Source organism: Hippichthys cyanospilos, chromosome 5 (genome assembly GCF_059441005.1).
Source record: "Hippichthys cyanospilos isolate Australia breed blue-spotted pipefish chromosome 5, RoL_Hcya_1.0, whole genome shotgun sequence".
NCBI lineage: Eukaryota > Metazoa > Chordata > Actinopteri > Syngnathiformes > Syngnathidae > Hippichthys > Hippichthys cyanospilos.
In genome coordinates this window covers 21,247,001-21,274,352 of record NC_142373.1, presented here as the reverse complement: position 1 = coordinate 21,274,352, position 27,352 = coordinate 21,247,001, and the positions used below count along the sequence as shown (strand labels likewise).

The 27,352-nt window shown below is 39.0% G+C and overlaps 1 protein-coding gene across 4 annotated transcripts in view; it reads left to right on the top strand.

Annotated features, from left to right (window-relative positions):
* Nucleotides 1-27,352, top strand: part of il1rapl1a (interleukin 1 receptor accessory protein-like 1a) — a 238,461-nt gene that overhangs the window by 83,303 nt on the left and 127,806 nt on the right. For all 4 annotated transcript variants that reach the window (XM_088415704.1, XM_088415702.1, XM_088415701.1 and 1 more), the window contains exon 3: nucleotides 18,955-19,240. In XM_088415704.1, coding sequence (XP_088271830.1) covers nucleotides 18,955-19,240 — 286 coding nt within the window. The remainder of the gene's footprint in view (nucleotides 1-18,954; nucleotides 19,241-27,352) is intronic.

The window sequence follows — 27,352 nt, the reverse complement described above, 5'->3', positions numbered from 1 at the left end:
GTACAAAACCTTTTATGCGAGATTTTACCAGCATATTTGCGTGTTTGTAAGTGTCTGGGCTCTCTAGAAATTGCTTTGTTTCTTCGTCGTTGTTTATCTTCAATGAGTAAAGCATTTAGTTAGGGTTTTCTGCTGCTCAAAAATTCAAAACAATTTTTGCCCAATTGTTTGTGGGCATGTTGATCATGGTGAGTTTTTATAGTTGTCGTGGACGTGACCCTGAGATAAAGGCTTGGAATTTGTGAAAATGTTTGCCCTAAAAAGCCACCTAGCAAAATTTGGGAGTTGTAATGAGTAGACCACAGGTGACGACCTGCAATCCTCTTTAGCATATTTCAAACCTTCACTCTCAAACACACCTGATTCAAATGATTAGCTTATTAGCTAAGTTCTGCATGAGCTTGAAAATTATCCTAAGAGAGAAAACCAGAAAAACATGCAGGATACCGACCCTCGGGGACTGGAGTTTGACACCTTTGGAGTAGACCTACAAAAAAAAAAAAAAAAACCTCTGAAAAAGCAATGAAAAAAATGCACGGAAAGTCTGCCATTTTGGTTTATGCACTTAAAAAAATAACAGCAACAACAACAAAATAACTATGGGTCAACAAAGGACTAAACTTTCTGCGTTGGTTTTTAACATTGAAAAAAATCCGGAAAAATTTTGTGCAAGAAAATTTCAAAAAGTCATGCCCGATTATCCAGAATTGTCAGGTCTGTCACCATTTTCTTGGGGATCATTTTCATCATTTCCATTTTCATTGTTGATTATCCAATATCCATTTGTTTACTTAAATACCCATTTCCCTGAGTCCTTACGCCAATGTGACATCATGATCATTCTCTTGTAAACAACTGTAATTGAACTTGTGGACTTGGCAGTGGCAGTGGAACTTGACTTACTAAAGCTCCGCTAAGTTGGTTTAGCTGGTAAAACTCTCCTAGCCTACTTATATAATTGAATTGAGGGGTATATAGTAAATGAGGTTCCAGTTTTGAGGTTATTTTCTACCTTCAAAGTACTTAAAAACACCGCCTTTTCAGTTACTTATTGATGATCAACTAGGAGTTTGGTATCTTGCCTATTGACATTATCACAAGAGCTCAGGATCATCCCACAACCTTAAGATTGGTAACTAGCCACTCAAATGGAAGCATTCTTGGGAACTATGTATCCACTCAAATCAGTACATGACCTTCGACTGGTGCCTGGATCAGGTAGCACCTCCCGGGAGATGCAAAATGACATTTCAGGAAATATGGAAAATTATGGTTGGTCCCAAAGCTGCCAAGAGATGTTAAAATGTATTTTTTTTAAAACTATCTCTGATGAATCTGTTGTTTATATAATTTTTGCCTTATTCAACTTAAATTAACATGCTATTTTTATTGGGTGCAGCAGAATGTAATAAAAGTTTCCTAGCATTGCGAGGCATCAAAAAGATGCCCGAGTGAAGATAATTCCATAAAAAACAGCTTTTTATAACTTTCTTTTTTGTTTCTTCAAGTCACGTTACATATGAAGCCAGACCAAATAAAACCTCCACTCCAGTCTTGTTGGTTTCCAAGTGTGACGGTAATTAATAGCGCAAACACCAACAAGGTGTAACGGAAATTGCTTTGGAAGTCAAATAAATGTGTTTTCAATCAACCTGCTGGATAGCAAAAATAATGTTGCAATTGAGAGTGCGAGGAAATGGCAAAAATCTCCAGTCACATGGCTGCTCGGGTACTTGCTGGGCTTAAGAGAGCATTATTTGAATTCTAAAAAGACCAGTATAAGCTATTTTTCTTTTGGCATTCATCTTGGAAAAAAGGAGTGTATTAGAAAATAGAGCATCAATTTATACCAAAAAATAATACATACTGAAGGTGCTGTTATGTAATATAAAGCTATGGCATTATCATTAAAACTATTTGTATGCGTTTGTATGCGTAATAATGCTGTATGAGCAATTGCCCCCCCCCCCCCCCCCCCCCCCCCGATTTCTAGGACCGCCCCAATTCATTTTCACTTGTAAAACATTTCTGTCTTCCCAGTTGCCTGAGTCCAAGCCTTGGGCACAATGTCATTAAATCCAGTAAGCCTCGGCATATCACATCTCACTGGAACCCCCCCCCCCCCCCCCCCCCCCACACACACACACACACACACACACACACACACGCACACGCACACACACACAATTCCCTTTTTATGGCCAAGATGGTTCATTGACCCCTACCCAACCCACTCCACCTTTCACAACCCCTCAATCCTGCCAGACCGTCACTTTGATTTAACTTCACATTTCTTATTCATGCCCATGGTTTATTTATTTACATGTAGCATACATAGTGTTTAACAAATTTATTAGCCCACATGTGATAAAAACGAGAGCATCCAGCATCATGAAGTACATTAATGTTGAGTCTTTTAGATTTTCAACGTGCTCTCATTTTACCATTTCCGGCAGCAAAGAATGATCTACCTTGTTATGGAAAATATTTGTGTGGAAAACACTGGCAATAACAATCAAATGAAAACACTAAGCAGGAGGGTAACTGAGCTTTTTGCCGCTGCTCAACTTAGTTTATTGCACGTCTTTCGTATCTTCAAAACCTTGTTTATTGCCATCATAAACCAAAGTGAACCTTGTATTCTATTCTTAGACACATTTCAAGTTTGTAATGTATATGAAAAAGACGAATCGGTAATTTGCAGCGCAAAGCATCTGACGTGTGTATCAGCGAGATTTTGTACATGCATGACTAACTGATGAAAGCTGGTAAATAATGCACGTGACATTGATGGTCTTAGATGCAACTAATTTGAGGTCGGTGCATTAAGCGTGAACATTGCTGGTAAGTGTGGTGTGGACCCTCCACCCGTGACTGTCACCCGGCATCGTCGACCGAGCGCAAATGTGAACGAAAGGACAGACGTGCAGAGATTGAAAGCTAATTTTAGTCCTCGCGGTGTCGGCTAAATATCCCATTTCCTCCCTCTTTGCAGCCACATTACACATTCCCGAGTCCACCTCCAGGCTGGAAGCTTTTATGCCTTGTAAGAGAACTCATGAGAAATACTGACTTAAAAAGCCCCCGAGGGCACAAAATCCAATTGGGCTTTAAACTTCGGAAGAGCCATCGGTTCGGGACAGTTGTTTTCTTTAAGGAGAAATTACTGGATCGGCGACTGGATATTTCACCACTTTTTCTGCCACAAAGACACTTCCCAATATCACAAAGTAACATTCTATGCAATAATGAATCAAAAGGAAAGCACAGCGGGTCCCCGTGGAACGAGATAAATCCGTTCCGCGGTTGGCGTCGTAAGGCGAATTGGCCGTTTGACGAGCAATCCAAACCTATTCTAAATAGCTAATGTGTTTAGAACCCCAGGTAAAAACATCAAAATTGTACATACATATTAAAAGTTTGTACCAAAACAGTATAGTAAGTGCAAAGTATATATAATATACATGTATACAATCAGAAAATATCATAAAAAACATATAGAAAGGATTTATTTACGTTTGCTTGTTATGCCCATATTCCCTAATAAGGGTTATCTCCAGCATCGTTTCCTTATTAATCATCTTCTTACTTCTCTATTTAACATCACTAGCAATCTTGGGACCCATGGCTAACAATTCACGGCTAACAACTAACAACTAACTTTGAATTAAGCAGTAAAATGCACTACCAATACGGTTTTGTAACCACTCACAATCGAACAAAGCTTACTGTTCCGCCATTTTGAAACAATTTGGGGACAATCATAATCGCTGATCAGCAAATTTAAAAATATTCAGTAACCAATCACAGACCCAATCACGATATATGAGGCAAAATTTCTTCTTAACTTGCTTGCTGCAATACTTGTATACCGTGTATAGAGTATCAATAAAAATATTGATATAATATCTAAGCATTTTTGCCACGCTTTAACAATTTTTGCCATGAACAAAATTGACAGTGATGCACAGATGAAAACATTAATGACCTCTAGGAGGTATTCAAGAACTGGCCAGTGACATGACGTGAACGTTAAGTCAACCTGTTGAGCCTGGAAGGGGGCTTCTTCCACTTGTGGTCCCATCGAAAGGTTTCTGATTTTCCCCAAACTGTGGTTTTTGAGTTTTTCCCTCCCCTTCTGGGAGCTTTGATCAGGGGATGCTGTTGTGTATTCATAATAAAAAGAAGTCACTGTATGACTTCTTTTACCTGTTAAGCCCTTTGAGACTTTGGTGATTCAGGGCTATACAAATAAAGTTGATTTGATTTGATTCAGTCAGGTTGGAAAAAAAAAATAACGGATGCAACAGCTTACTGTAATTTAATGACTCTATTGTGTTTACATTATATTACATTACAGCACGTCCGTGCTCACATGCAGAGGTCGTGGGTTTAATTCTATCTCCCATGTGGAGTTTGCATGATGTCCCTGTGCCTACAGAGTTTATCTCTGGGTATTCTTTTTTTCCTACCACATCTCCAAAAACATGCATGGTAGGAATATTGGACACTCTAAATGGCCCTTAGGTGTTTTTTTGATAGTTTGTCTTAACTTTAGAATCTTGCTTTTTAACCCTGATGGCTACCATAGAAGTGCTAAATGGTCTCTGTAAAGAAGTGCATTTTTTGCTGAGGGCAAATTGGCTTTATGCATCATGCATTTCTAATTTGTTCTTTGTCAAATGAAAAAGTTAGAAAAACAACCGCCATTGTTTGCCAATTCCTTACCAATCCTCTGATTGCCAACAAGGACCTGGAGCAGCCGTTTTGTTTGAGTGCTCAAAATTAACACGCTAGTGATAGAAGCCGCGGTTATTGCAGCTTGAGGAATGCAGGAAATCCGATAAGCTGCTGAGGTTTGTAAGGAGGAATCGATGGACAAAACACTCGAGAGACCGCCGCTGTTTGCAAGTGCGGCTTTTAAATTTCATCTCACAAGCCACAACATGTTTATTTAATCAAATACAAACACACGCTTATTGTGATGATTAAAATGGACTGGAAACACTTTATGACCTGATTGCCTTCCATTTACTGGAATCTTCTTATAGAGCGCTGCCTACACAGAGAACATTTTATACAGGTTAATGTTAGGCCAGGTTCCCCACCCATGCAATATGGTGTAAGACCATATTCTGTCTTCCAAGAGCAACCTTTGTGTCTTACAGCGAAATACAATCAGCGCCATATCAGATAAATCCGTGCCATATTTCCAGACAAAACTGTGGTATTAACAGTCCGAGAGAGTGTGTGTGTGTGTGCCTGAAAATCCCAAAATACTCAGTCTTGGAAGCGAGGCAATGCATTGTGGGCCATTTAAACAAATCCACTAATCTCATGATAATTCTGACTAATCTGGTATGCCTCTTCAAAATGTGCAGCTGGACGCTTCTCTACACGCGTAATCTACTGTACGTTTGCCACCATCTAGTCACAAAGCATGTGTTCTCTGTGCGGTACACACTACATCAGATTGCAGTTGATTATACGGTGTATATGTTGCAATGGCAATCTAATTCTGTAAGACGGAGAGTATTCAAGCAATATATATTTTTTTCATTTTATGACAAAAATCTTTTCTGTTTTTGGACATATTGAAGTAATTTAGAATATGCAGTCATGCATTTGAATATACAATTAAAGCAAGTACGATTTCATTTTAGGGTTTTAAATTGGGTTTAAGACAGAATTAGTGTGTTAAATTAGGACTCAAAACGCAGTTAAAGTTTCAATTTAGAGTAGCTGGGTCTCCTGTTGGGGTTTAGGGTTATAAATGTGAGTTACGGATTCCTCAAAGCTTTAGGCATTTTAAAGGTGAGATTCAAGATAAGTGCAGCGTGTTAAAATTTTAAACCAGAGTTGAGGTTTCTGGTTGGTTTAGAGTTTCAAGTCAGTTTTACTTGAGGGCTAGGTTTTCAATCTTGGGCGTAACGTGTTTGAGTTTCAAGCAAATGTTAGACCTTTATGTCAGGCTAAAGGCTCGGTGGGGCAGTGGTTAGCACGTCCAGCTCACAGTTCAGGGACCCTAGTTAAACTCCACCTCAGTCTGGCCTTCCAGGAGTTTGCACGTTCTCCGTTAGTCCACGTGGGTTCTCTCTGGTCTCCCAAAACAGGCAAGATAGGTATATTGAACACTCCAAATTGCCCGTAGATATGATTCTGAGCGTGAATGGTTGTTCGTCTTTGCGTGCCCTGCAAGCCAGGCAAAGCACCAGCAAGCCTTCGATCCTTGTGAGGATAAGCGGATCTAGAAAATGGATGGATGGATAGTTTAGTGGTTGATTTCCTGTTCTGTTGCTACATTTAAGGAGTGCGTTGTGGCGATGGTTGGGAGGGGGGCCTCCTAACAGGCTTGAACTATATAAATATGTAATTACTCGAATTGTCATCCAATTTTGAGGTGGCATTCGATATGTGAGAAACCTCCCTGGTGTTGATGAAAAAATTAAAAAGAAATCTTTGCATTCCAGCTACGCTGTTTAAATAGCATCCTACTTTAGGTATGTTTATGATTTCCACTATTCCTCCTCCCCCGTTCTTCCTTCTGGTGTCAGGAGCGACGAGGGTGACGAGCAAGGGTGATAATGACTTGTCAAATTAGAAGTAATGAAACCGGCGGCGAGCGTAAACACAATTTGACATGTCGGGATGACGTTCTCCCATTTCAACCGGGGGGAGATTAGCGAATCATAGCGCTGTCACAATCTCATGGGATCGCCTTTGCACACAATGGAGAGCGCACAAAGAAAGAATGGCTGGCAGCTCTCCATGCAGCAGAGTGACACCTGCATAAACAAACAGACATCCCTCCCATGCGCTTTGCATTTGGAGACCTTTTGGATATGAAATGTACCGCGGTCATGGTCCGATGGGGTTTGGCTCGGTCCGCCTCCAGGTGTCCTGCTCACACCTCGTCAGCATGATGGATGGAGTTCATACACTGCCTAATCACGACTTGATTTGGATGCATGTCTGTTGTTTTAGGAGAGTAGACTTTCCCCGGTGTTCCATTTAACGCTTGGTCGTCCTCACAGAGACACCCGCTTAGAATCCTGCATTATGCACCGGAGTCAATAAATGGACTTTCAAAAGTTCCTTCTTCCAGGTGTATTTCCAAGGTATTCAGTTCTTGTAAAAAAAAAAAAAAAAAAGTGTAAAATTCAAGTGAGGGTTTGAAATCCTAGGTCCTGATGCCAAACAATGGTTTTAAATTGGAATTATGGTTCATTGGCAGGATTTGGGCCTGCCATCTAGATTGTAGTCTTTTTTTCACCTTACATCAGGTGGGTTAGGCTCCAGCAAAAAAGATAAACAGAGAAAAAAATTATAGCTGGTTCAGGTCAGCTTTCGGGTTTCATATGTGAGTTTCAATTTTAATTTAGGGAATGACATTTAGACCCCCTACCCGCACCCACAATAAAGGCAGTGATCCTGAAATTTACTATGCCATTGAAGACATTTATTCATGAAATGGCATAGAAACCAATACAAATAAATGAATGATAATGTTAAAGTTCTGTTTTTCCATGGCTGCTGGTATGAATGATATTTTTTCCCCTTTATATATGTTCTACATGCCCTAATTGTTCAAACATTACATTTTAAATCATTTAGTTTTTGTGGAACATTAATTAAGCAGAAAAATACATATGTTTGTATCCATTTCAGTGGACAACCATTATTCCACTAGCTCTGCACTGAAAGGGACAGTGCTAAAGGGCTAAGGTAACGACCAATCATGGCTCACCTCTTCTCTGGGTTTGCTTACATGAGGGTTGTAAGCTGAACCGTGATTGACCGTCCGCTGAACTGGATAGAAACTGTTGATATGTGTCTACTTAATTCATATTCAATAAACACAACATGAATCAGAATGGCATGTGAAGACATTTTGGAGTTCATCGAACATGTCATTGTAAAGACAATTTTTGGTTTGTCGTCTTTTTGTGTTCATGCGAGTTGAAGCCAAGCCGCAATCGATGCCCTTTTGTCTACTGTAGTCGAATGTTTGTTGGTCATGTTTTTTTCTCGTATCATCATCATTTCTGCGGAATTGTTTCTGTAATAAATGTCTTTCAGCCAAAATTTAAAAATCCAACCTAGGGTTTTTAGGTTAGATCATAATTGTCTTGGGGTACGAACGGGCGAGTCGTGTGGTTTGGAATATTAAATCTTCGGGAATCAGGTCTTTAAAAATAGACCTGTGTGCGACCCGACAGCAGCCGCCACTAACATCCGTTGCTCATTTCCCAACTTTCACCCTTGCGAGATAAAGACGCCTTTATCCAACCCCAGCTATTGGCGAGATACTATTGAGAGTCCAGAGCGCATCAATTTGGGCCTCAAATGACTTTCACCAGCTGCCCAAATCCTGACAAGCTTTATGTTCTCCTTAAAAAGAGCCCTTTTATGGGCAGGAAAAAAGCGGCAAGAATGAGAAATGGGAATAGAGAGGGAGGTAAGTCAAAAAGCTAATGTCTCACTGACACCCTTTTCACACACAACAGGGGACATTTCTGTTCTATAACGGGTTCTGGTTAATTTGAAGTCAATTGGAGAGTTATTAAAAGGATCTCAGTGAGCTGGGCTGAACTTGGTCAAGGACAATAAATTCACCTTGGAAGCAAACGTCACCTTCAGGTGTCAAGGTAAATGGCATCGCCTGCTGCTTTATTGTTGCTCCTAGAGTAAATCCCTCAGTTGTGGGTTTTGTTTTTTCTTTGGTTTAAGCTTTATTTATCCAAGCTTAAAGTTGCCCTTCAAGTTATAGTGTTGCCAATATGTATGCAAATATCAGAAATCATATTAGCTGAATTTCCCTGTTGTTGTCTATATCCATCTTTGTGGTTCTCAGGTGGCAAGCTGTGTGCTTTAATGTGACGGCGGCGTGCATTACTGCACAATTTACAGAGCGCTTGCCGCAAATAAGGTCTGGATAGGGAGGGGGATGATCCAAAGCACACTGCACCAGACAGAGAGGCTGTGATTCAATTTGTTTACAGTGACGAGCGGATGTCAGCAGATCAGCATGCAATCATACAGTGGCACACAAGTTCATCCTGGGTCGCTTTACAGAGCTCATGTTTAATGGCAATAATCGTGTGTCGTTAGCAATTTGTGCTATTTTATTGCTTTCTTTTGTGATGCATCGCTGCATTTAGGCCATGTTAGCCTATCACCAACAGGAAAAGTATAAAGCAACTTTGTTTTCGGTTTTCTTTTAATGTTATTTTTTGTTACAATGGCTTGATTTTAATTTGCATATTTCACATTAGCAAAACAAGATACTCTGAGGTACTTTTTCTACTGGAACAAAATCCCCTGCTGCTTAATAATTGGTCATACAGTTTCTGTATGTTTTTCTGTGTGTTTTTGGATATATTTGTGTGGCAGTTTTTGTATGTCGACTAGAAATGACATACAAAACCAAACAATAACGCTTATACTAATAAGCCATACAGTGCACTGCTATTACACAATAATTTTGTGTATTGTACAGTGGCTAATTCAAAACCGATGAATCACTGCCTCTTCTGCTGATGACACCAATGTGTGCAGCACCAGACAACAAATGTGAATATACCCAAAAAGGAAAAAAGGTAGATTATCGGATTTCTTCATTGAATAATTAGCAGCAAGCGGCCAAATGCCAGTGCGCCACCAAAGGCTGCCTCGCAGCAGTCTGGCATTGGCTTTGCTCAGCTGGTGTCGATGGGTAGCTGCGTAGCAGAAGGCCTGGAAGACACTGCACTAGTATCATTTGCATATGCAGGCGTCACATCACATTTCGTCAAAGGTTGTCTTCTTCTTCCGGTTTGAGTCTCTTTAGCCTCCCAGTCACTAATTGTACACCGATTTTTGTTCTGCACAATTAAGCTACAACTCAAGTGCCAATAGTATAAAACACTGCACAAATGGCCAGCAACTTTGTTGTCCTGACTTATTGGACAAAGGTGTAAAACCGATCAACACGGATGGGATTTCACCACTAAGACACAAGGCAGGACCAAAACTGAATGGCAAGGATCCATTACTGGTACCTCAGGTCAAAATGGAAGGCAGTAAACACATGGTACTTCTTCCAGCTATTGGATTAAGATAAGGTGAGTGGAATACAGTAGAATAGAATAGAATAGAAAAGAATAGAATAGAATGCCTTGTGGTAGAGGTTGAATATTTTTAGAAAAGTAAAAATATCAAATCACATGATACTTTAATCATTAAATCGAAGGTGAACAATTACACAATTTGTCAATTATGATTTCATGCTGTTCCTCCTTGTGTGTAGTCCATGGCCACCAGGTAGCACTACTACTACTATTACTACTTAATACTAATACTAGCACTAGATTACTACAACTACTACTACTGTATGTAAGTCAACGACATGTTTTAAAATCTTTTTTTTTTTAAATTGAGAATCATAAAAACACACCAACCCGTTAGCATGTCTCCTCATGTGTTTTTCCCTACAGAGAAATGTTACCATTACCAATTTAAAAAACTGACCAGTGCAAAGTGCAGCAATCCAACCCATAACGACAATTAAGTGTAATAATATTAGAGAGTTTAATCACTAAGAGACTGTGCAACAAGGCAGGACCAGAACCGAAATGCTTATTATCAGTGCTACCGCCTGTAACGAGTGACATTTTGATTGATTGAGTAACGTATACACCATATGTGTGATGATGGTAAAACTCTCAGCATTCAGAAACTGTGCAAGAAGGCGAGACTGAAACATAAATGCAAATTACTGAGAGACAGACATGACTAATCAGTGGTGATGCCTGCAATATGTGATATACTGTACAGAATGACAAATGACTACATAGACAGTACGTGCAATGATTTTAAAGAGTTTCTGCATTGGGAGGACATTAACTTATACGTGTGATTTGGATGACTGAAATGACCAAGCAGAGATGCTACCCATAGAAATCACATTGGACACTCAACCAACTAGTACATAGAGACTAAGTGCCTTGATGGTATGGGGTTTATACATCGAAAACTGTGCACAAAACAATGTTCTCGAGGAAATTATGAAATACAAATAAGGTACTGTATCTGTTCCAGTAAATCATTCAGCATGGGCTTTAAAGGACGACTTAATCACAAGAATTTCCAATAATTGCCTGCTTATGCAATCTTGCATTAAACATACATCCAACTCCGACTGGGGAGGTTTTTTTTTTTTTCATTTATTTATTTTATCTGATATTATCTTTAAAGCGAATGGCTCATTCTAATCACTGAATGGAAAGGAAAATTACAAAGTGAGTGACAGAAAACTGACGAGAGGGTAAATCTTTCCCACGTCTAAAAATTATCGGTGTTTGGTCCACATTTGCATTTAAATGAGCAGTGGTGAGCCATCAGCGCAAGAATGGCTCGGACACGGAGAAATTTGGAGCGGTGGAACACAGACGGGAGAGATTAAAAGGGCATAAACTTCCCTAGTGTTATTCCAAAGACAATGAGGAAGAACGCAGGGATAATAGGCACAAATGACAATAAATTCATCGCAAACGATAATGTCAGACAAAGTCCTTTGCAAATTGCTTTTTGACCTTGGATTTATTTAAAAAAAAAAAAAAATCTGGAAATCTAAATAATGCCACAGTTAAATCGTATCTTTATTAACACTACAGACAATATGCACTTACATTTGTTCAATATTATATAAATGTAAAAGTCGATAATGTAACTGGATCTATACCGGATAGCCTAGTCAATTACCTAGATGTGTTGTCTCATTGTGATCTTCTTGCCATTACTGGTACTCTTTTGCAGGGGCATCAAAAGTCATAAAACATTAGCCAAAGAGAAGATGAAAACAACTACAGGTTGAGATTTCACTTCATTGTATAGTATTGTGAATGAAATGCTTTAAAGGTGGAATGTCAGATTTTTAGTGGATGGATGCACCAACGTGACCAATCCTATCTAATAACGTGAGTGTGATCGTAATGTTTATACAGTCCATGCCAGCTCCTATCAAATCTAATCTAATGGAGCGGCAACAGAACAGTAACAGGATGCAGTCATGTGGCTCCTAGACGGCAGAGCTGAATGAAACAAGCCCTTATCAGTCTGATGTGTTCTTACGTGATTATCATGGTTAAACTTGAATCCTATTTCAAATTTAATTTAAAAAGTGACCTGAGGCCCCAACTCCACTTTCTATCTTGACTCATCTCTTGAAGCCAACTCAAAATCCATGACGATAATCATGGGAAGTATTTACATGTATTGATCTGAGATGCTTCCTCTTTTTATGAGCTTCTTGGATGACTATAAGGATTTTATTGTTGTGAGCAATGTAAGCTGGTTTTGAGACGGCAAAGCGGGACGAGAATAATGGAGCTTAGCTTTAGCTTGGGCAGAGCTTAGAATCATTTTAGCTGTTTGGCGTCAGCTGCTTCAACTCCTTCAGTTTAGCATTACAGCAAATGGTACTAAATGTTGAGGACTATTTTAAATGAAGACCGGCAATCTTAACGAAAAATAGTGCTTTTGAGAACCTTGATTCTGACTGCACCCGTGCATGTTGTGTCCAGCTCTGTGGTTACATGACATCCAAAGTGAATGACACAATGAAAGCACTTACGTTTTAGTATTTATAACTAGCGGACCAAGTACAGTTTCGAGTAGTCATATCAATCTTGTAAGAATACATGGTTGAGAAAAAAGGATTTACTGAATAAAAGAACAGACAAAATATTTGAGCCACTCAACACGATTGACGTTTTGAGAAGTTAGCCCAATGACCGAAAATGGTATACTGCTTCTACTTTCCGAGAATCACCGGATGAGCTTAAATTACTGGATAAGGAAGTGGACCAATCTTGTACGCCAATGTATGTACTGTATGTATGCATGTGTGGGTGGATGGATGGATGGATGGATGGATGGATGGATGGATGGATGGATGGATGGAATTGAATTACTGCTTTACAAAACTACTCAATTTGTCAGAGTATTAATTTGACATTGACAAAGGTATTGTGCACCGGTGAATCCAGAAAGAAATTATAACCTGCTTTTAGCTAATTGGATCATAGAACTCCAGTCATTAATTTCTGTTTAATTCGCTTAAGCCTTGGCGGAGGTGCTCTTGTTTTACTTATAACTTTAGAATTATTTGAAAATGATGTATTTGTTACGCTCCCTGTCCAACAAAACCTAGTGCCAAATGGCTTTGTAAAACACAACCCAGGCGGCCCATTCTGGAAATGCATTACTGCCTTATGTCATGTTTATTTGGATTTTTATTTGGGTTTATTTGGATGTGAAGGCGGAGAACCTGATAGAGGCATATTTTAAGACCAGCTGTGAGCACAAACAGTGCTTACAGCTGTCCACTGTTGATTGGATAGCATGGTTCAAACAGGGCTGATTTGCTGCATGATTGCAGTTGATGTTTTTTTTCGCTTCAGAATTTTATTTGTACAGGCCACCCATTTACTGTCAATTCGGCCTAGTTACCGCAAGGCTTCTGTTCAGCTATTAGGCGCTGCGCAAACTCCATGGTATGGCCATCACGGGGTATACGTTGGCCTTGGACCAGATTCCGTTATCTTCTGGAATAAAATTTCACCAAAAATCACAAGTAGTCCCCGTTAGAGTTTTGGGTGACCAGGTAACAATAAACGTTACATGCTACATGCAAGTATGTAGCAATCTTCAGTTACCGTCGTGATTAAAACAAATATGTTACAGAATAACATTTCAAATGATGCCTTCCAACATTTCTGTCTGCACACTCAAAAAGGAATTCTTAGAACTGGCCTGGGATTCGACAAGTGTAGATGGACATTAGTGTATACTGAGGAGAAGAAAAAAACGAATGTGACAGATCATTATTAAGAGCCGTTATCAGTATAGATCATTGACTTTGGTCGTGACCTGCGAGAACCCCGCTGCCCGCCTAAGATCTGATAATTACACTTCATTAGAGGAGAAGGTAGTGATGAGTCTTGGAGTGAGAGGAGCAATTTAGGGTGATACAGGGCTTTGTATAAAAGGATGGTGGGTTATTAATTATGGAAACACTGATGAGTTGGCTACATTGACCGTATCTGACTTTTCAAAAATGAAGACTTGTTAAAGGGTGCTCTGCATCATGGGTAATGTTATTATATGCATGGGTCTGCAGCAACTTATAAATGAACAGCAAGAGAGATGTCAGTCAGTAACAGCATAACATAGTTACATCTAAAGATAATGCAAGAACATTGTTGGCCAACCGATGACATTATGAACATCAAACACCATGCCAGCCAACGATGGCATAGTTTTGAGATTTGATTCTATTTAAGAAGTTGGGACCAAATGCCCAATGCTAGGTACCAGTTGACTAACCAGCAAATCAGTATTGTTTCTTATCACAAGTGACTTATTTGTACTCTGACCAACGAGCAATCAATGATGTACAGATTTTACAGATTTATTTAGATTCCAATTAAGAAAGTGAGCCACACAAGCAAACATTAGTGACTAGGTTACAAACTGACAAATTCAGTGATTTACACGTTGCCCGACCCATGAACCGTAACTGATGATTTTAAAATCCCAGAGCACCTTTTTCAACTCCCAAAACGCGAATATCTGCACGTAAACCCAAGCGACACGCAAACTCTGTCATCGTGTGTTTATGCATGCATGTGGTTACATTTATTCAAGCTCCTGGCTCTGTTTTTATTGCCTTGGTGTTGTGTCACATTTGTGTCAAAAACACAATGTAATAATGCTCCAAGGTGCACACACATTGTAACAGTTTGACACACCTACTGTCCGCATCTTCGGCCACACACACGTTCTGTAGCATTGGTAATGCATGAACTGCAGAAAAACGAGTAAAAAAAATAAATAAATAAAAAAAAACAATACAAAAAAAAAAAAAAACAAGAGGAAGTGCTGCAGTCTGGTATGCTGCAGTGTAATTCACAAGAACAGCCACTCCACAACATGTGAAAGCCTGCCTCGCAGTTGAGGCTTGTTTAGGAGTGGCCGAACAAAATCGTTATAAAAGGTGTGATGTCCCAGAGGTGTAGGCCGGATTCTGTGCGTGTGTTTCTGCACTTGCACAGAGGGCGTGAGAGATGGTGACGGCGGCGTGCCTCTTGTGGGAAGCATTGATTTTTAAACCCAGCATGGGATGTGGGAAATGTCAGCATCTAATTGAGTTGATAAAACCATTTTGAGTTCCATATCTAAATATCTGCGGTATGCATACACACACATACAAACACACGCACGCACTCAAAAGAGCTCCACTTTCTGCAAACCCCAGGGGAAGGCCTATGTGGGGCCTGTGTGTACAGTACCTAATCTTATGCATTTGAAGTTTGACCAGTCCGACACACCAAATGTTTATGAGGTTTGTCTGCATACATCATTTATAAGCAGTCAAGAGGCAAAGCGGCGGTCACATCAAGCGGCAAAATTGTTTGGGGCTGGCTCACTTTCCAGCACGAGATTCAAATACAGTGTCCCCCAAGGCTCGAAAAGGTATAATACTTTAATATATAGTCTTTTTTCAAATATTGACAAACTGTTAAATCATGTTACTAATGGTAATAAGGATGACGGTTAAACCTACAATTTAATGTTAGTGTGATACAGTGTTTTGATTATATCGCCATATGGTGTTTTGGAAACTATCAGTTTTGGATGACAATCAGCTGGAATAAACTGAGAAATAATAAAACCAAATAACAGGAAGAGGAAACAAACTGAATTGAAATTATTTAATAAGAAAAATACCATGAATACACAAAGGGCCTTCAAGTAACCATGATTCTCAGTTAATAAGCAAGCTTTGTAAAAGCCTGATAACAATCATGGTTACTTGAATCAGGTGTACCGGATGAGGGTTTGTGGATAGGGGCTCGCAAGGACCAGACTCGGGCTCCCCTGCTCTCTGGGTTGCCATTTTAGATAACGCTTGGCACTAAAAGAGTTAAACAATCCATCAGTGGTGTTGTAGTCAAGGCCGGATTTCCATGTTTTTCTTTGTACCTATTTAGAAAATCAATCAATAACATTTCTTTTGTTTTTTTAAAAGCCACCGATTAAAATCTGTTTCTTACAACTGGTCTCAACTCTGTTAATAAGTGTTTGAATTGAACACATGTGCTCCTTTGTGTAAGTACACTGGAAGGGTCCTACTCTCATTATTAGCAGCGATAATTAGGCCAAGTTTCACACATTGCACCATGATGATGCTTTGTGTTTCTATTGCATTCTAACGGAACCAGGCTTTTTTTGTGGCCTAGCCCACTGGTAATTAGAAGCCATAATTAGGCAGACAACTATTCATATAGGGAATGCACGCTTGTGTGACTTCCCTGCTAATTAAGAGTATTAATTACAATCATAGCTGTTCCTGTGAGACACCGTATCACTCCCAGTCGGGGTTCTTATGGCTTTATCTCACCTCACCATCAACACCACCACCAACTCACTCTCTTACACAGTCATGTACTCCAAATATACAGTGCGCCTGTTGCATACAAGACATGCTGGTATTAGACTGATAGCAGCCCTTAGGTAGCTTGGGTATTGGCAGGGATTAGCATAACTTTGTGCTTGACACTCCTTAATGCAATTTAAAATATACAGCAGCTCAACCGTACCTTGGTCCAGCCAATTTAAAAGTTAATTGTTTGAGTGTGCTAAATGTGGAGTAACGTTATCAAGCTCTGCATTTGAATACATTTCATGATTGACCAATTGGTCAATTTTCCCAGTTTTAGGGTAAAAAACATTGTTATTGTTGTCATTTTGACGTTAGTCATATTCAACATTTTGTGACCCGGTTAGGGCAAACTTGAGCCATAAAAAATTGCATGCGTGGGTCATGTAGAAAATAAAAGCGTACCCTGAGGAGCTTTTGCACAAATATCTCTTCGTAGAAAGTTAAGGAACGATGCCTTGCCTTTCTTATGAGCTTGATGCGTATTCCTGGTTAAATATCTTGCCTTGCACTTTTTTTGGTGCAGTTGTGCATCCTCAGCACATAGAAGAGTCTGACATCATTTATGGAGCGTTTTACAGTCCGCTCCCAGATGCAACGCGAGTTGTTGCATTTGAATATTGCAGGAGTGTTGCCTGCTGAGGCCAAGATGGTACGCTCATGCTCTGCATACACAACAAAAGCATGGGAGGGATAGTGCTTAGTGCCGCAGATGCAAAATTTTCATATGGACTCATATAGTTTCAATAATATTCCTTTTTGTAAAATATATGATGAATAATGACTGCGCTTATGAAACACCTGGTAGACCTTATTAAATATTGATCATAATAAAACTTGCACTTACCCTCACCCCTTCCTTCATTTTAGCATCCATAAAAACACAAATAACGATAGATTAGTATGAAAAATAATTTCACTTCATTGCTAGTCATTATTCTCGAAATGAGAAGGGAATGTACTATTACGACAAGATCTTTTTCTGTCTAGCAAAACAGGCTGACTAGAATGGATTATACTCACTGTATTAATACTAAAACCGATAATGAACTGCAGTTGGGACTTAGATAGTTCTCAGGGCATTTGAATCTTGGATGGCACAGTATTAACCATATTAACCAAGCCTTGTTGCTTGCACTGATAAAGCCAACTCAGCAGAGAGGTGAAAGATCTCCTAAGACAAATAGAGCAGTCCAGCTGTGATCGATTCTATGCCTTGAAAATAAAATGACCGGAATAAATGAGAATATCCACAAGCGTCTTCCTGAAGTAGCTTCTCTCTGCCCGGCAGTTAGCAACAAAGCTTGTTAGCGTGTCTGTAGCCCATTTAAATGCAGTTTATGAGGTAATTTCACTGTGATGTCAATTTCAGATTAAATCCACATTACTGGTATACATCGTTATCTGAAATTTCCCGGAAACAAAATGATGCGAGGCTATTAGTTTTCTGATAATCTAATGTCAGCTTTCTTCGTTGCTAGCTAGCTAGAGACTTCCACCGTACCAAGACTGTACGTTCTCAGCAAGACTATAGATGCTGAGAACGGAGTTCCAAGAAAGCTAGTCTCTTTTTAATTGGATGTGCTTGTGAAGTTGTCTCTGGCTTGAACATGTTTCTGTAGTTCATCAGAGGTATGTCATATGATCATCACAGTTACATCATGTGATGAGATTTTTTTTTTTTTAATTACAAATGTGAGGCCTCAAACTCCAGTCCTCAAGGGTCGCAATCCTGCATGTTTTTATGTTTCTGTCATTAACTCACCAGAATCAAATTATTAGCTCATCAGCAAGCTCTGCAGGAGCTTGAAAATGATCGTAATCATTTGAATCCGGTGTGTTTAAGAGAGCAGTATGGAAAACAGGTTTGCGGCCCTCGAAAACTGGAGTTTGAGACCTATGGTACTAATGTCATATTTGCTACTTTAATAGCCACACAAAATGCATCTTAAGATATTTTTCCAGCAAAATCCTCGAAGATAACCAACAAGTGCATACTTGGTTTAAGATAGCAGAGAAGAACAACATTCAGATATTCACTGCATTCTTGGTTTATGCTTTTTTTTTTTTTTTTTTAATGTTACAGGGCTGGATGAAATTTGACAAGATCACAAGAAAAAAACAGAAGTGTGAATTCCAATAAATTTGTTAATAGCATTTTTATAGTGGTTTGAAGCCCATTGTACAATAAAAAAATATCCCTGACTTATTGCAAGGTGAATGACATTCTTGTCTGTGTGTAAAAGCCCCTTTTTACCCTGCCTGTAAAAATATTAAAGTTGGTCCAGGAAATTTTTTTGTCCTTTGAGGTAGTATCAAAGCAGAAAACTAGTTTGACAGGACGGAATTCGTATAAGGGAATGCTGGAAGGTAGGACAGCAATGTGAAGTTTTGACACTTCTGCCAACCCATTGCGCTTGAAGCAAATGTCAGTAAGGACTGATTAAGTATTCTGTCTTGTTTGTTCACAGTGGATGGCTGCACAGACTGGTCGGTGGACTACCTGAAGTACCAGGTGCTGCAGGGCGAGCCGGTGAGGCTAAAATGTGCCCTATTTTATGGCTATATCCGAGCCAACTACAGCCAGGCTCAGAGCGTGGGCCTCAGCCTCATGTGGTACCGAAGCTCAGGCCTGGGCCACAGCGACTTTGAGGAGCCCATTTCCTTCGACGGCGTGCGCATGAGCAAGGAGGAGGACGCCATCTGGTTCAGACCCGCTGACCTTCAGGATGTAGGACTCTACTCCTGCGTTTTACGGTAAGATAGAGAAAATTTGTTGTTAATGTGTTAGCTCAGAACAAAATTAAGAGGTCTATGATGATCGCATGTCACTGTGCTTAAAATTTCCAACTTAATGGTTTGAAATTTATATCCTGAAGTGTTTCTCGTACAATTTTGATATGCCACGGACTGTACAGAACAAATTTATATCGACGCTACAAGAAAAAAATGTTTTTCTTTAGGTAATATGTTTTTTTGCTGTTAATATTACATACATTATATTAAGTTTATAAGTGACAAACCTGATGAAATTAAAAAAATTGATCACAGCCGACATGATGAACATGATGAACACTTTAATTATTATGAACCAGGGGTGTCAGATCCATTTTAGCCGCGGGCCAAATTGTACCTCTAGTTTCTGTCAGGCCGTTATGAGTTTAGTTTTGAGATCAAAAACCAGTAAAAACTATTCAAAAGACAGACCGGTAACAAAAAAATGTTGTTTCCCCAAAACCTTTTAAAAGTTGAAAATAACTGGCAAATGTTATACATTAGTCGGAACCTTGACGTCATTATTAGCATTTTGTTGGCCACATAAAGTGCCTCATATAACGATGTGACTTTTAAATAAGATCTTATTCAATTAAGTACACATATTTTTCAAATTTTTAAGACAACATTTTTAAAACATTTTTTTCAGTTCTACGTCATGAGTAGAACAAAAACAAAAACAAGGTATAAACAACGCGTAAGTAGCAGAGCAGAGAAAGTATGAACTATATGTGGGTAGGTTATGTACAGACAATGCACCTACACTAATGTGCAAGTGTGCAAAGTATTAATTTGAAAAGGCAAAATTTCTGCAATGACTCTCAATATGTTAGGCATATGTACTGTACCTAATGGTGTGGCAGTTGGAAGCACATGCTCAAGTCATAAGTAGTTTACACTGCTGTTGAGGTTCATAATAAGATTAAGAAGCACAGTGGCGTCGTGGTAACTTATTAACCTTTGCGAGGGATAACATTCTTCAATAATTGGCTCACTACAGCTCTTCATTTCGCAGAGTTTTTAATAAACTGGGTTAAAGGCCTCTTAAGGAGCCAGAGAGGTTTGAAGTGTGCCTGTGTGACAGAGAGTATGGGACTGATACTCCTGCAGTTTTTTAAACGATTGTATTTCTTTTTTAATATCTAACTGTGCAGCACTGTTCTTAAAAGTTGGAATTCCACCCACACTGTAAGTCTGGCAAAAAAAAAAGCGCCCAGGTTGGTTAACATACCTTAGAGCCTCTGGGATTTTTTTTTTTTGTCTTCTCACTTGGCAGAAAGTGAGAGATTCTCCTCTGAGCTTAAATCGATTGTCTTTTTTGTCGAAGTGTAAGCCTTTGAGTCGCACTTGTGACCTGAGCATTCCCCCGAATGTTCCTGTCTTTGTGCTCCATTGCGTAACTTCATGGCTTCATCAACCACTAAACCAAGGCAGGTAGACCTGACACATGTTGGTGAATTATTTTGTGCATTCTTATTCCAAAAATTCAAACAGGTCTAAAATATGAGGGTCATTCAATAAATAAGGTGAATTTTTCATTATAAAGACACCTAATACAGATAGAAGATTACTTTTTTCTCATGATTTGAGACCTTTGTATTATAGACTGGTGCGGCTCACGTGCCGTTTTTTGTTTGGTTTGTTTGTTTGTTTGTTTTGCTAGCCGCCAAAAGAAAATCCACCAGTAAAGCAAATGTGTCTATGTGTTCAAGGTGTCAATTTAAGTAAAAACTATAAAATGGAACTGAAAAGATGTGAATAAAAGGCTAGAGTCAAAAAGTTTTAAAAATGTATTTTTGAAAACATACAAGTATGTCTAAAATGGATGATTTATTGTATAAAAGTATTCAACCATCCCTTTTCTATAAATATATTTGCGTTAAACATGTAGGCATGAGTAGTTAAAAACAAATAAAAAAAAATAATAAAAATAAAAACATCTTCCATATAGCATCTCTATGCACAGATATATGATGTTATTTTATGATTATGCTTTTAGTCCAGTGATTTTTTTTTTCTAAATTTTTGATGCTGCAGTTTCTATACCAGTGCAGATTACAGTCCGGAAAATGGGGTAATCTGCTCATCTGACACTAGTTAAAATCTCAATGTTTCCATTAAAATAGGTTCCCCATTCACTGTTGACATTAGGTAAATATGAGATGGGGAGTAAATGATCTTTTGCCTTTAGTTTAGTGCACGCTGACCCAAAGTCTCAAAAGATCGACTGACACATTCTTTTTTCTCTCTTTTTGGGGGCACACCGTTTTATGAAAACTTGAGTCAAACTCCTAATTGTAAGATTTTTACTGTGTTCCACTTTGGATGCTCCACTGTGTATTGTTATATTGCACAGATGCAACATCTTTTTATACCTATATGACCGTTATGAATGGTAAAGGGGACATATTGTGGAAATGAGTCTCTGGGGTGCCCGCCTGACTATCAACTGTGAAATTACATAACCAAGTATATTTTTGTGAGCTGATGTCTCTTGAAGCAAGCCTTTCCTCCAGCAATTTCTTTCCTCTCATGAAATTCCTGCTACCTGAGCGTGTATCCGCTATTTTCGCATGAACCCACTATCATGTCTACAAACAGCCAAGAAGAACTCCTGTGTTGTTGAATGCACAGCACAGATTGTTGTTATCTGTGTTGACTTCTGATATCTGGTGTTGTACCACAGGAGACTGTTTGCATTGAAAGCACTACAGCATTTCTTGTCATAAAAAACACACTTTTGGTTTTTTTAATATTCAGTTGAATAAAAACTGAATAAAATATGTAAGGCAATAAAAGAAAATCAACCAATCACTGTACTCACTTGTGTTAGGTAGTTGTGCATTCAATGACCACTGAAACAATAGGACATCTCAAACATCCCTAGAAATACAATTTCAATGCACCAAAGAGCAATGTGTGAGCCCATTGCAGGGGTTTTGCTGACATATTTTATCAATTATTTGATCAACCAAAATCATAACAGCCACAGAGATAACTGCATTGGTACAACTCTAACCTTTAAGTCAACTAATAATGCATGATTGCAATCATAAGCATGGTGTCAAGTGTCAACTGTGCCAACGACAGCTGGTAAAAATCAACCAATCAACCAAGTCGGGTAAGTCGACATTATAAATTGGTTGGCTGAAAATTTACGCCTTGAAGCACCTGTAGATTCATGTTTGAGCCACTGTTTCCTCTATGGATCTTTCATTAAATTAAATGAAGATTGACCCTCACAAAAAAACCAAAAAAAAAAACAGGATTTGACACGTTTGGGATCATTTTCAATTCATTAAGAATCTTTTTAGTAGTAAGCAGGCTTTCAGTAAAGATAATAGTAGCGCACGGAGCATCCAAAAACAAAGGAAAAAAGTTATACACTTTTCAAAAAGCAGTCGATAACGTGTCATTGCGAACAATCTATAGTGGCAGAGTTTCAGGTGTTTAAATTAGAAGCCATTATATGTGCTCAGTCTGCATTTCTGCTTTGTCAAGAAGTATAAGAAGCAGAAGCAGAGGAAAACAACAAACAGGAAGTTTTTGACCTTATTGAAGCTAACTCATGCAATATTGTTGAACCATCGTCTGTCTGTAAGTGATGTTATTAAGGACATTATTACATGTTTATTACAGGTCCAATATACATCTACACAATATCATCTAAGTGTGAAGTCGTTGATAGTATTTGTTGACCTTAATTGTAATCGCTAGCATGCTAATGTTAATTGCAATTTTGCACAAGCAGATTTTGTTGGTGTCTAAAAATTTATTTGTTTAGGAGACAATGCACTATGAATATTTTACCAGCTCACTTTAACTCTTGTTGAACCTTTGTAAATTATTAAAAGAAAGAAAGAAAGAAATGAAATATAATAAAATATCTTTAGCTTACTAAGGTGCAGATATCATTAGACTCGCTCAATAAATTCACTAGATTCGCTACCTTTCCCACGCACAGACAAACACACTCCCATGTATAATTTCATAAGAACACGAATGAAATCCTAGAATTGAATCTGTCATGTGAAGTGCTTGAATCGATGGGATAATTAACACATGGAGAATCACATCACTCCTTATGCAACTTCAGCACTCGAATTGAGTGTGACATAGGTGAGGCGTTCCGCAATAAGTCGACCTCTGGCTGTCCATCTGTGCAACGACCTCATACACACATACCGTTCCTCAACGTTTGTGTGGATGCTTAACAAATGCAGCTGTCTGGTCCCAGTGGGCCTCAATGGCTCAGCTGTGTTAATTTTGATCATATTTGCTTTGCTTAACAAGGTAGGCGATTGCCTACATATGCAAATATGTGTTGACAATGCACAATTTTACATCTTCTTACAGTGGATACATTTGGCCTGAAGCATTCCCTTTCCCTACTCTTGCTACCTTGAAGGTTATGTTCTTGAATAGGGGTTTTAGCTTCTGGCAGCATTTTCAACTTGCACCTTTATTAATCCGCTATGTGATAGACCAGGAGTCCTCAATAAAAGTTAAAACGGTCCACTTAAATAGCAATTCTTCTTGCCAAAGTCCAAAAATATGCAAGGAAAACAGTCACCCTTTTTGCCTATGTTGTACACTGTAAACATTGATGGGTTAGTTCAATATTTTTCAATTTTTTCCTCTTACTGCCCTCTTGAGGAAGATGTAAACCTTTTGTGCCCACATTACAATCTGCCAAGACTATAAATAGTATCAATTATCTTTCAAATGGAATCACACCTCTACCTAACACTGTATCCTCATAAGCATTAATGAAAACAAAACACATAGAATAACTTACAACAAAGAATCTTTAACATTGATTTTTTGTTTTGAACACCAAAAAAATTGAAGTGATGTTGTCTGAAATCACAAGAAATAGCAATGAAAGAAGGGCCATTGTCACCTACTGACGTGGATGTGCAACTACACGTTACTCCTCTGAGGCAAAATAATAATAATAATAATGAAGGGTTGAGCTGATTGACCAACTGCAACTATGGCTGCAACAAACCATAAAACATTTTTTTCAGGTACCATCACTTGTATTATTTTAGTTTACTATTACAAATTGACAAAGGAGATAATAATTGTTAGTCGTTTTGTCCATTCCATGTCCAAAAATATACCAAAATATTGAAAACTGCTTTCCAAAGAAAAGCATATGTATTCTTTTGTTCAACATTTACATAATGAGTTCACTTTCATTGAGGACTACAGAAATCTGATATCTACTATGAAGAAGATGAAATTCAGCCTAAAATATTTCAAGCTAATATTTGAATATTTGTTAAGACACACCCTACTCATTATGTCGATTTATGATGACGCATCCCGATTGGGCGGCTCAATGGAGCAGTGAATAGCACCTCCGCCTCACACTTATAGGGACTTGAGTTCAAATCCACCTCCTTTCATGTGGTCCTGATCTTTTTACAATGTGAAGCACGGTGGGGCAGTGGTTAGCACGTCTGCCTCACAGTTCAGGCACGCAAGTTCAAATCCATCTCTCTCTGGCCTTCCTATGTGGAGTTTGCACGTTTTCCCCAAGGGTTCTCTCCAGGCACTCTGGCTTCCTCCTACACTCTAAAAATCAAGCATGGCAGGTGTATTGGACAGACTAAATTGACCTTAGGTGCGATTGGTTGTCCCTGTGCGCCCTGCTATTGGATGGCAACCAGTTTATGGTGGCCTATAGTCAGCTGGGATAGACGCCAGCAAGCCTGCGACCCTTATGAGAATAAGCAGCTCTAGAAAATGGATGGATGGACGCCCCAATTGGCCATCACTGGCTCTAGATGATCTCATTACATTGCTCGTCCAATAAGTGCGGTGGTGGCACAGTGGTTAGACACGCTTATCCTCACAAGGGTCGCAGGCTGGTTGATGCCTATCCCAGCTGATGTCGGGTAGTAGGCGGGGGACACCCTGAACTGGCTCATACCAAAGGACAATTTAGTATATCCAATCTGCCTGCCATGCATGTTTTTGGAGTGTGGGAGGAAGCTGGAGTTCCCGGAGAGAACCCACGCAGGCTCATTGACAACATGCAAACTCCACACAGGAAGGCCAGTCACACCAGTCACTCACACCAGTCACATATACTGTATGTGTGTTTGTGCGTAGCTGTCCCCGTGTGTATTTTATTGCCGCAGGGGGTCAAAAGTTTATATGAAAAAGGTGACTCATTGCTTCCATAAGCTGAATAGATAAAGCCCTGTCATTTGCAGTAAATGGGAGCATCTGGTGAGCCTAAATGTAATGTAATGAAATGGAATGAAAAGCTAGTGTGGGCCCCTCCTCCAGAATGACCAGGATCACTCAAAGTGGCGCATTGCAATTACACTTTACATGAACACAAGTATCAGGGTGTCTGACTAACACACCTGCATTAAGTGAAAAGTGGGGAGACTTTCTGCAAGATTTTCTCTATGGAATTTTGCTTCCCTCAACTGAGGAGAGTATGTTGAGGACTCACAATCTCTGATCCCAAAGGAGCTCCCAGTCTGATTCTTCTGCACCAAACTCATCCAATTGACCTTGCTCACCACTATATATGAAGGCATGATGGACAAAACAAGAGCCTTTTGTGTAAAGTGTTGACCCATTTGCATGGGTTACTATTGTAACAATGAAGGTGACAATGCAAAGGACCAAAACAAAAGTGTGAGTGTTGGGTAAAAAGAAAAAAAAAAAATCACCTCTCCAAAATCAGGCTGCAATTGATGATTAATGTTCGATTAATCTGTCAATTGTTTTAATTTCTATCACTTTATTAAAAAAAAAAAAAATCAAATTGACAATGTGAATTTGTTGAGATACTGTGATGTAATTTTCAGTCAAAAGCAAGCGGCAACGTGGCCACCCGATGAGTTGGATCAAAATTGATTGATTTTGCTGCTTCATTCATATTCTACAAAAATCTCAATCAGACTGCCATGTTATATTAATGGGCTGCTTTGAACATATTATTGAAAAAAAATGCATTGACCCCCCCTCCCCTCCTTAGACATTAAGCAAATTAAGATTTTACATTTCAACATTTGAAACTCTGCCACTCAAAATATCCAGCTGTAACATAACTGACATCTGTTATTTTCACAAACCAGAATTTTGGACCTGAAGATATTTTGTAATAGATGTGCTGTTAGATTAGGCCTCTTTAGCATATGATTAGAATGTGACTTAAAATGGTGACTTAAAATAGGCCATCATGTTGCTATGACCTTTATTTGCTCTTCATCTTTTCATCTATCTGCACCTTGGCACACCTAATCTAGTTGGAGCCGGTTAAGACCCTGAGGTCACTCATAGTCACATGGGTTAGGCAAGAGTCACATTCTTTGCAGGTGGGTAACCAACGTGGAATAAAATCTGGTAAATAAAACCTCAAAACTTCTTCTGCGTCAAACAGAATAATATTCCTCTGCTGTCTATGCAATCTTTCTAACATACAGTAAATAGTTTAATGGAAATCATGCCATCTTCTGTTAAAGATTTTTATTATATTATTTAAAAAAAACATGAAGGATCATCTTCAACTTTACAATCCCTTTTTTTTAAAGACCATGCAATGCTTGTATCAAGTACAAGTTATGACAAAAAAAATAAAAATAAATGAATTGCTGGCACTGTCAAAACAAACAAACAAAAAAACAGCCTTAGTTGTCTGCCCATACTGACATTTTAGATTTAAACAAAGTGAGGTGTGTTTTGCTTCTCGGACTGGCGAATTTTGTGACGCAGCCCGATAAGTGATGCACGCCGCCACATTACTGCTTGACCTTATTAATGCTTTGTTGAATGAATGGCAGCAAATCCCTGCAGCCAGGTTGTTATAGCAACCGAAGGTGCCCTTGTGCTTTGTTTGCGTGTCTATATATTTTGGGTGCTGAGTGTTGTTGATGCGGTGGACACAGGTTGTCTTATAATGGCTCAGATAATGATGATGATGATGATGAATGCGGTATTAAAATAGCATAGAGTGAGAGACAGCAGGCGCTCGTGAGGTGGACCTCCTCCAGCTAAAATTCATCACAGCTTAAGTGTGTTGATGGTTGCTAGGAAACGAGGAAGCGGGGGCGGGTTCGGCTTGTC